At 35.3% G+C, this 10,384-nt stretch overlaps 1 protein-coding gene across 2 annotated transcripts in view; it reads left to right on the top strand.

The window, feature by feature from the left end:
- The window catches only part of LOC134530539 (protein fem-1 homolog B), a 29,304-nt gene extending 21,863 nt beyond the window's left edge, over nt 1-7,441 (top strand). For both annotated transcript variants that reach the window (XM_063365444.1, XM_063365443.1), the window contains one exon: nt 2,929-7,441. In XM_063365444.1, coding sequence (XP_063221514.1) covers nt 2,929-3,089 — 161 coding nt within the window. In that variant the 3' untranslated portion in view covers nt 3,090-7,441. The remainder of the gene's footprint in view (nt 1-2,928) is intronic.
- The last annotated feature ends 2,943 nt before the right edge of the window (nt 7,442-10,384 follow it).

Here is a 10,384-nt window from a genome sequence, read left to right on the forward strand (position 1 = left end):
CCATTTACCGTTAATTTTTTGATACAATTTGTTTGTTAGTTACAGAACATTATTTCTGGTGGAAAATCTCTGAAACTTCAAAATTTCTTTAATGGAAAAATTTAGCAGGGCGGTTAGAGTATTTATTTTTACCGCAAATGAACTATACTCACCTTCCCTCCGGCCAGCATTCCCGGCGTGTGACGCATGACAACTACAGTCGTGTGCCGCGCACAGCTAGGAAACTTGTCACACTCACTGGCAACATGTTTCACACACTGACACACGGTGCCCAGAGCTTCAGGAAAACCTACGCGATTTCCAACCTACTCTAAATATCCGACTGGAGTCTGTTTACGAAAAGCATTTAAGAATTTGCTAATGCCCAACTGTTTTTTTTATATCGGATTAAGAGGAGTTAAAATGGCTAAAAGGCATGGTTTTGAAGTTTTAGGTGTAAAAAACCGTTAAAAAATTTCTTGAAAGCACCAGAGGAAAAGGCATTACACCTTTATCTTTATTTTCCCGCCATATAATGTTACGGTCACCGCTCAAATTTCACAGTTATCTGACGGGAACGAGATGACTGCGCGCCAGTTCAGAGCCTTTTACCGCGCTATAAATATCAGTGAGCGTCGCTCTTATCATCCACTGAGAATAGTGATACATACATCTAAACAGTAACGATCATGTCACTTCGGAAATACCCCGGATTTCTGAGAACTTCGGATTCTCGGGCCACGGACTGGCGAGAGTTTACTGTACAAGGTTCGTTAAAATTGGTACCACGATGGAACATACACTCGAAGTTGTGGGCAGGGTCTTTTTGCAGAAGTTATTTTTGGATTATTCACTCTTATTTTGGCAAAGTTCAAATCAACGCCCCGGGATTACAGGGGCAAAAGTTCAGGGGCCGGAATCACTTACTTGGACGAATGATGTACGTTGAATCACACCCCGGACCTCCTGGCCTGGAGTTTAGCAGGCTGTAATTTAGCAGAGGTGCTAAATGCTTCATATTAACTCTGCAATCAACGGAAAATGTAGCGTGAACTCTTCTTCTTGGCGGCACCCGTGACGACGTAAGTATTCCCCAATGCTCAATACACGTCAGCTGATTTTATTGAAAAAGTATTCGCGAGCTTGCCCAGGCCCAATACCACGAGCCATCGCGCCCGTTACGCTCGAAGCGCACACACGCCACACGGCGATCAGCTGACGACACTCCGCCTACAGCTCATTCTGTCTTTTTCTTTTTTTCTTGACGTATTTCCCCCACCACCTTATAGCCTTGGAACAGTCCATTTGCATGCTCACAGCGGGGGAGCGTCGCACACAGTATTTTGATTGAAAGTCCAAAGCGTTATTATTAAATATTAAGAAACTAAACCATTAACGTAAAAAATAACATAATATAAAAACATATTTAAAAATAAGATTTACAAACTTATAACAAACCAAAAAAAGAAAGGGGCAAATATTAAAGCTAAAATTACGTAACAGCCATGATTCAAAATTAATTAAAATAAATCTAAAATCAAGTGGCCACAGCACCGTATTTTCGTCAGTTTATAATCTGACATACAGTATGCTAATATGTATATACATGTAGTTTGTGAAAATTAGATGAAGTAACGCCCTAATTCGTATCCGAGAAAACGGAGTGCTAATCAAAACAGGGCTTGTCGATGCGTTTTTTCAATAAGAGAGTCAAAATAATTCGTTTTCCACTCAGGTTAGTATGCTTGCTGAGTACCATTTTAATCAAGACACTACTCCCGCTAAATTACTATACAGTACTAATATACGTATGTCTAGATAGCCATACATTTAAATAAATATTGAATAAAATTGAGATAAAACCACCTAAAATTAAATTTAATAATTCACGTACTGCATTGTATTTCTGAGTTACAAAATATGTACGTAATAATGTTTTTGATATAAGAGATTAATGTAATTCCTGACACTGTTATTTACTAGATGCGTTTCTGCATTTTACTAGATGCGCTACGTGTAAACTATAGTGAGGAACCATGCCAGTCCTTGCCTGGGATGATTTCAGGAAACTATAGACACGTGAAATTAAGATGTATTCAAACCTGGGTCCTCAGGAGTGCAAATGTAATGTTTGACTGTCGCTCAGTATTACATAATTAGGAAATGTGTTCTTTGGTAGGTGTGGGGGAGGTGATATGTATATGGTACCTTGTATGTGCAGAGAAAATCATCATGAGATGTGTTTGTTGTGGTAGTACAGTGAAGGATCTTTGATTTGGCATGTTTGGGACAGCAACCCTGCCAGATTAGCATTTGCTGTATCATTAAGGGCACGGAAATGTCGTGAATCGTGGTATCGTGAAATAACACCGAAATTAGCCTTAATTAAATAATTAGCTATAAAATATCAAAATAATTCAACTGTAAAACCCGTGACAGTACATATTAAGTATAAGCACAAAAAAAAATGCAAATATAGAAATTTATCACAATGTACACCTAAAAAAAAAAAATTCTGTGAATGATGTTTCACTACAATAGTTGAAGATGCACTTTAGCATTTGTTTATCATGGAGAAGGAATATATATATTTTCCTCATTAAATTAAAATTTTTTCTTTGAATGTGCAGTTAATACAAGGTATTAAAAAAACCTTTGAAACAAGAAGATTGAGGATTAAAGTAAAACAGGTAAAGCTTATCTCCACAATGTGTGGGTGGGCGGGTGGGTGTCGATAGAAGGTTTGAGACTGGAGGAACAATACAGGCCAGTGATATTGGGAAAGGAAGCAGAATATTTTAGTGAGAAACTGTCACAGCATTTGCCTGGAGTATTTAGGGTGAACACGAAAAACCAAAATGAAGCTGGCTGGATGGACCCGGATGTGAGGCCACCTCGCTGAGTGTGCGTTGTGGGTGAGGAGATCGCAGCGAGACGTGTTTGTGGCAGGTGTGGCGGAGATAATCCTGAGGACGCAGGCCAAGCTGTGTCTCAAGTGCATGGCAGCGAAGGCCGTGAAGACGTACCGCCTGACGTACCAGGGGCAGGTGCCGCGCTCCCTGGAGAGCTTCATCGAGCTGCACGGCTCCGGCAGCGTAAATCAAGGCTAGGTGTCTGCGCGCGCTGCAGACCCAACAGACGTTTCTCACTGCCTAAGTTCTAGTGATTTTTCTTTTTTTTTTGGAGTTGGCCCAAAGGTTGTCACGTTTAACAGCGCACGGCTGTGTGTGTGGCCATTTCCGATTCTGCCACCAAGTCCACGACCTTGTGCCAGCTAATTTTTTTTTTATGTGATAAAAACAGCTGTGCAATATAAACTATAAGTTTTTTTTATAAAGAAAGGGTTAAGAGGTTGTAAATAAATACTCTAGAAGCCTGCTTCAATGTCATATTGATGCTAGGACATTTGTACATTTTTTGGCGAACTGTGAAATAAATAGGTTTGATTTTTATTTCTATTAACTGTACAATATGTAAATTACTGAGAATGTGAAGAAAATGGTCTGTGTGTCAACATACAAAATTTGTTACTAATGTAACTGTATAGTGCCATAACTCAGATTTTTGTTCTGTAAATATTTTTATTGTACCATACAAATTGTGTAATGCATTTTAAAACATTTTTTGTGGACAGTTTAAAGTGTGTTCAGAATTTTTGTTTGTTTGGTGGAGTGTAGAATATAATATATGTCTTTTGTGGTTGAAGTGAATTCATAAATAATTTATATGTGCAGTGCTTTAAATTATTGTAAGATCCTATCATTTTTGTTATGTTGAGTTAGCTAGATGTCATAATCCTATACGCATTTGAAAATCCAGAATTTTGTATCATTTGCTAAAGCTTCTGATTATTTGTACACAATCATGTTTGAAATAGAAAAAATGGGCAAATTTCTTAATTTTTTTGCAACTTGATTGACTTCGTCATGTTTTAATATTTTTCTTTTGTTTGAAAAACAAAAATTATTAAATATATATATATTTAAGAAGGGACTTCAATTTTATATTTTACGAGTAAAACTTATTGAAAGGGTTCAATTGTCTGTATTTACAACAGTTTAAGTGCAAAATTATTTTAATTTATTATTTAGATAAAATTTTCAGTGGAAACTTTTTAATAGTTTTTTTATATATGTTTTGTAGTTTCCTCAAATCATCTTATAATTTATAAATGTGGAAAGATATTTTCATGGCAAACAATATTAGGTAAGCCTTCGACCTAAAGAGATGCATTTGTGGGAATTATTTTTATAAAGGCTGAATTGTAAACTCTTCTGGAAATTACATAACAATTGTTCTATTTATATTCTAGGTTACATGAAATTTATGCTAGTGTTCACCTGAAAATTAAGGAAAAATCTTTACTAATAAACAACATATTTTAAGTTGTTAAAAGTTTAAATATTTTAAGTACAGTGACAACCAACTGTGCAGATATGATACCTATATTATCGCACATCTCAGAATTAGCTAAAATCCAAGCTTTTGACATGGTTTTATGCAGCCATGTTTTTACTTGCATATTGGTTATTTACAATAAAATATCAAGTGTGACATGATTTGGTTATCAATATTTTAGTAGCTAAGACTGTTGTGGTTAAAATGGTACCTCAGAAGTACAGTTGAAAGTTATAATAGCACTATACTATAAGCAAAAAGATATAAATCAGATACAAATTTACAAGAAAAGGCTACTCTTTTTTAAAACTTCTTTATACACCTACAAGCAAGCGGTGTTGCATATTTAAGTCCCATTTGTTACTGTTACAAAAAAAAAATAGTTTAAATTAATTATTGTTACAATTCTATCTGGCATGGTGTTCCAACAAAATAGTGTTTATTATCAAGTATGAGTACTCTGGTTAGTATACCTATCCCTCACTTAGCACGACTAATTTGTTCCTAAAAATGCTCGTGTTATTCAAAATCACGTTTTTTGAAGCATTAGTTTCCATAAATAGCAAGGCTTATTTATTTAATGTGTTCCAAAATTGTGTAGGAAAATATACTTTACTTAATATAAATCCGTAGAATAACACTAAACTACAAATATGTCACACCATTAATCTTTATATGCCTCCCATCGCACTTTGTATGACAAATACGACACTGCGTAACAGGAGATACGTGGTTATGTACTTTATCATCGTCAGTTGGCTGGCTGACTTGCCCGCCTGGGCGTGACCTTCAATTCACATCGCGTACCTTTCCAAACAATCCTTTACTGACAGTTAAATCAATATTACTGTCCGGATAATTACATTTTATTTTTCAAAAATTAAAGTTATTATTCGCATATCACCACCTGGTTCACACCAATCCTGTCAGGCTAATGATTATTTTTTTCATTGCAACATTCATTTAACAACATTTTCCACGTGAATCATCTGTTCATTTCTGTTTCGGTATCTAATGTAAAATATATTTCCGCTAGTACAACCAACAGCATCAGACTTATATAAACTTTTGATAAGAGTCCTTATTTCGTACGATTGTGTGCACAGTTGACTTGCTTAAAACTAAAGTGCGACCAACATAAGCATTGCCTTCATGACAATCTGCGTTCCGTAATACTTATAGTTTTGTCTCAAATACTTGAACACGATGCATTATGAGTGATCAAGCATGTACAGTTACCGGCATCTGAATGGGCAGACGTTGCTTTTGTTTGAGTGAATTCCCTGCCACTGGCTACAATGAGTTCACAGCCCGGTCTGTGGCCAGGCAACAACGGCACGGCACGGTGACATACGCGCGGACGTAAAAACATTTGGTCATTTACACTCCATAGCTGAAATTTAACTTGCCATAGCTGATGTTTGTACAATAGCCGATAGCGTAGTCAGACCTGTGCGCATCTCTTCCTCCCTTGGGCTAACTGTATCCCTCGGCACATCTGTTGTTTAAAGAAATTGAAACAGAATTCGTGGCATTCTGTCAGACATTTTTTTTTTCCTGCGGTGATTTCATGTTAACTGAAATTTACAGACATGCTATTCAAGACTGGGGCAGTAAAATTAACATCACACTAAATGAATCCGCACAATCAGAAGACGTGCTAAGTGAGGGATAGGTGTACAATAGCATATGTATGACTGCAGTTAGCAACTGATGAAGTATTCTTGCAGGTTGACAAAAAAATGGTCAACCTTGCATTTTGCTTGTCTTGGGAACTTCTATAGTTGCCGTTTTTCGTAAGACAGTGTTTCATAAACTGCTGCAAGCCGGTACTCGTTAATGCATATATTTGTCATCATGGAACATACAGTTTACTTTACCAGAATTGATTTGTTTTTTGCTTCACGTGTCAGGTTTAACTACTTATTCCAAAAAAATTAATTAACTTGCAATATCTACATTTTTTTAATATATAATGTAATTATTTTTCCCAATTTTCGAAAACAGGTTGGTGTAAATTTAATATTTGTGGTGTACATAAGTTTAACTCTAAATTGTAGATTCTATAATTCTTGTCACATCTTAAAACTAGTTATTTTATGTATGTGATTTAATGTGGGTTGTTCTGAATACTTTTGATCAACTCATGTGAATATTGAGAAGACTTATTTTTTTGGAAGAAAATAGGATTTTTTTCCATACTAAGTTGTCCTGTGTTTATTATTGTTTTGTTGTGTTTTTATTTACGAAGAAAGTTATTTAATTATTAATCTGGTGCAGTCTAGTTGTGACGAGCAAAATTTGAGTCACGTGACATTTATTAGGTTGGTTATTATTATTATAAATAAATAATTAAATTGTTGTGGTGAAAAAGTGGTTTCTGTGAAAATTAAGGACTCAAGTAAAGAGCTATAGGCATTATTTCTTAGTGGTCTTTACATAAGTTGTGGATTTAAAACTTTGAAGAAAGTGTTTGTGCCTGTTGTTTAAAATAATTTTTTACCCAATGTATGGTGTTTCTAGTCATTTGGCCTGTTTAATGGTTTTGTCATTTGAAAAAGTGATTTTTTTTCCTTCATAATTAGTAAAAGTGTTTTGATTTAATCCAAGCAAGGTGTCAGTTGTGTAGCTACATCCAAAGCCAGGTGGTCATATTCAGTAGCAGTAAGAGGTATTTCAATCTCAGCTGTAGATTATTCTCTAGTTCTGCAATCATCTAGTTAACCAGAGGCACTTAGGTATTCTGTCTGGTACTGCTTTGATTGTAGCAACTTGTGTTAAGGTTCAGTTGTAAAATGTTGGATAATTCCTACCCTTTCAATCAGTGCATCACTTTGCAACACAAGAAGCAATCCATTGCTGATTTTCAGGGAAGCAAAAGGAAACATTAGATTGCATAAGCTATCACTATTCTGATCTGTGAGCATAGTCTACAGCTCTTGTTTTTAGAAAATATATGCCTGTTTAATTTTTACTTTTATTTTTAAATAGGCCAAACTTAGTGACGTGTAACAAAAAAACTGTCTGAGTTTTTCCTTTTTAAATAAAAGAACATAACTGATTGTTTGCTGACTACCTTTTTTTTAAATTCAATAATGATACATGGCAGTAAAACTGCATGATCTTTGTGGAAACCAAAGATTGTACTAAGTATTTTGAAACTTAACATTTAATTGTTTTTTAAACTTGTCCCAATAATATTCTTTTGAAGATATTGTAGACTTTTATCTTGAAACCTCAAAATGCAGCAGAAACTTCGTGTAAAGCAGCTAAGGACTTATTTCAAGCCATTGTTTGGCAGATTATTACTGTAGATTGGATAGTGACATTAAAAAAATATTAAAAATACATTCCTTTTCAGAGCTGCTTTTTATCTTGGGGAATAAATAGCCTATTATTTTATTTTTCTGGAAGATATAATGTAATAAACATCCTTTCTGAAGAATTCAATGGATAGTCTCGTAATTTTTTTCTGTTTTTGGTGTGAATTGATTTGTTAGATCCTTGTTGCAACAACTGCTGATGAAGATAACACAATTTTTAAAATTGGGACACAATTTATCAGTTATCAAGAGCTATGATGGTATCAGATAATAGATTTTTTTTTTGTAAATTATTGTTCAGAATTTTTTTTACAAACAATGTTTGTACCTACTACAAAATTAGGATGTTTTTGTGTCAATAAAATTTTCATTCAGTTTGTAACTCATTTTGTAATATGATACCAAAAACAATACTGTGTGTATGTAATGTGAGATTTACAAAATCACTAAGCAAATTATAAAGTAAGATCAAACAAACTTAAATGATATGTCAACCCTGTGTTATTTAATATGAAATATTAATTTCATTGCAACCTGGGAACTGAAAAAGCTTTTGTAAGCAAATTATAAAGTAAGATCGAACATAATTGATTAACAAAGGCGTGTGTACTGTGAGATTTACAATTTCAAAATTTACACACACAGTAATTTCCTATACTTTTCAAATGTGTCTCATTCTTGAAAGCAATTGCAAATTTAGATCTTAGAAAGCACAGACAAACTGAGTAATGAAAGTATGCATGGTCTGGTGGACACATTTTATCTTAACATTATATTTTGTTAGTTGAACATATATTTTTTTACGTACATTTCATATCACTATTGAATTCTTTGACTGGTTGCTGATAAAACCCTAAATCTTCACTGGTCAACCAGCCCATGACCAGTGATGCCATGATGACTTCTAGGATGGTGATTCGAAGGGAAGAAGGGGTGACTGGCAGAAAGGTAAAGGTAGGTCTACGAAATCTTAAGTTATGGTGAGCTCCAAGCTACTTGATCTTAACACATGGCTGTAGAAATTGAGTGCCTTGGAGTGGGAGAGGGGAAAGGACGTGCTGCCGCCCCTAATGAGAGTCGTAACTTTCTGTAACAGGAACAGTTGCAATTGATGATCTTTGTGCCATGTGCTTGCATGTTTCTTCACAGAGGCCATTATAGTCTTCCACCAAGACAATTATATTTCTGGCAAGGGTCAAGCCTGTATTTTTTTTCAAGTGGGGAACTGCATTCCCTCATCCATCTTCTCACCTCTTTCTCCCACTCCCTTAATTTTTTACTATGTACCTACATACTTTGTATTTACTGAATGATCTCCAGAAATTAACCTTGCAGCAAGATGGGCAGTAAATGAATTTTACCCTTTCAAGTTCGCCTGTTGATGTGAAAGTTGCATGGTTATGCACATAGATTTGAAGGGATTTGACCTCCAAGATTATAGTGGCTACCGACTTTATGCTCATAAATTCAAGTCGTTGTGGAGTGTGGAGATATGCCCCACAGCCCGCGCTGTTCGAGCGTTAGCAGTCACAACTTCCAAGGACACTTCTATGCTAATAGCTACTTTAGACTGTGCTATAGTTTACTGACTGCCACCGGCCTAGGGGTGATCCCCTCCCCTCCTAAAACCAACTCCTTGAACCAGAAAAAAAAACTGGAGGGATGTACTGATGTGTTTATTTTTTAACTTAAACACACTAAAATCAGGTTAAACCATATTGTTTATTAATTAGTTTGAAGACTTCAGAAATGCGTAGATATAATACCGGTAGCTATTATTTTTTTTTTTTTTTTTCGAAATATGCCGCAACATTAACTGGGTGGTTCTGCATGTCGCCTAAAACCACTCTGAACAGCTGGGACTGCACTGGACGACCTCGCTCGCTCCGCGCAAGGTCGAGGTGGCAGGGCTCAAGGCCGGCCACGTGATACGAGGCGGGCGGGTTGCGACTTGCACCACGTGACGTCCCAGCGGCGAGGAGACTGCCCGGGGTTGCCATGCCGACTTAATCCTGAATTAAGGCTCTGTCACACAGTCAAACACCTTCCAATATGTTGTGTCTAAGTTGGAGGGTTGTGATTTCGCCACCATTTTTGTTTGACAAGTTGGATGACTTTTGAATTTCCGTCAGTTATTCTGCGTATAGGACGGGTCCTAAAATATGTTGGAAGTGATCGGCTGATTAAAATCGTGCCTAGCGAAAACTGAAAACATCCGTTTCCTTTCTCAACGATTCTTTAAAATGGCGAAGAGCACGTGGCCGATTAAAGAGATTAAAAATGTTAAATAACTAAAATAATTTTTATATGAATGTTGTAAGCGAAAATATTGTATGTGTAAAAATGAAATTATGTTTTTAAAACTGTAAAAAAATCACTGAAAAATTATTTTATTATGTAACTAATATTATTGTGATTTATATTTATTCATGCTAAAAAAAATTGTTAAAATGCACAAACGTAATAAGTTCAAAATTTCTTTCCAGCAATGTGATGCATTATTTAATTTCAAAATTCAGAAAAAACTTGAAATGTGTAATTAATACACTTATGTGATAGACCATTTTTTTGTTAAAAAAAAAAAAATAAAAATAAAGCTTTTCGAATGTTTTCAAACGTAAGTTAAAAAATAATTTTGGAAGCAGCTAAACAATTAAACAAACTTTAATACCTTCTAATAAAAT

The sequence above is a fragment of the Bacillus rossius genome, chromosome 3, assembly GCF_032445375.1.
Source record: "Bacillus rossius redtenbacheri isolate Brsri chromosome 3, Brsri_v3, whole genome shotgun sequence".
In the NCBI taxonomy this organism is placed as follows: Eukaryota; Metazoa; Arthropoda; class Insecta; order Phasmatodea; family Bacillidae; genus Bacillus; species Bacillus rossius.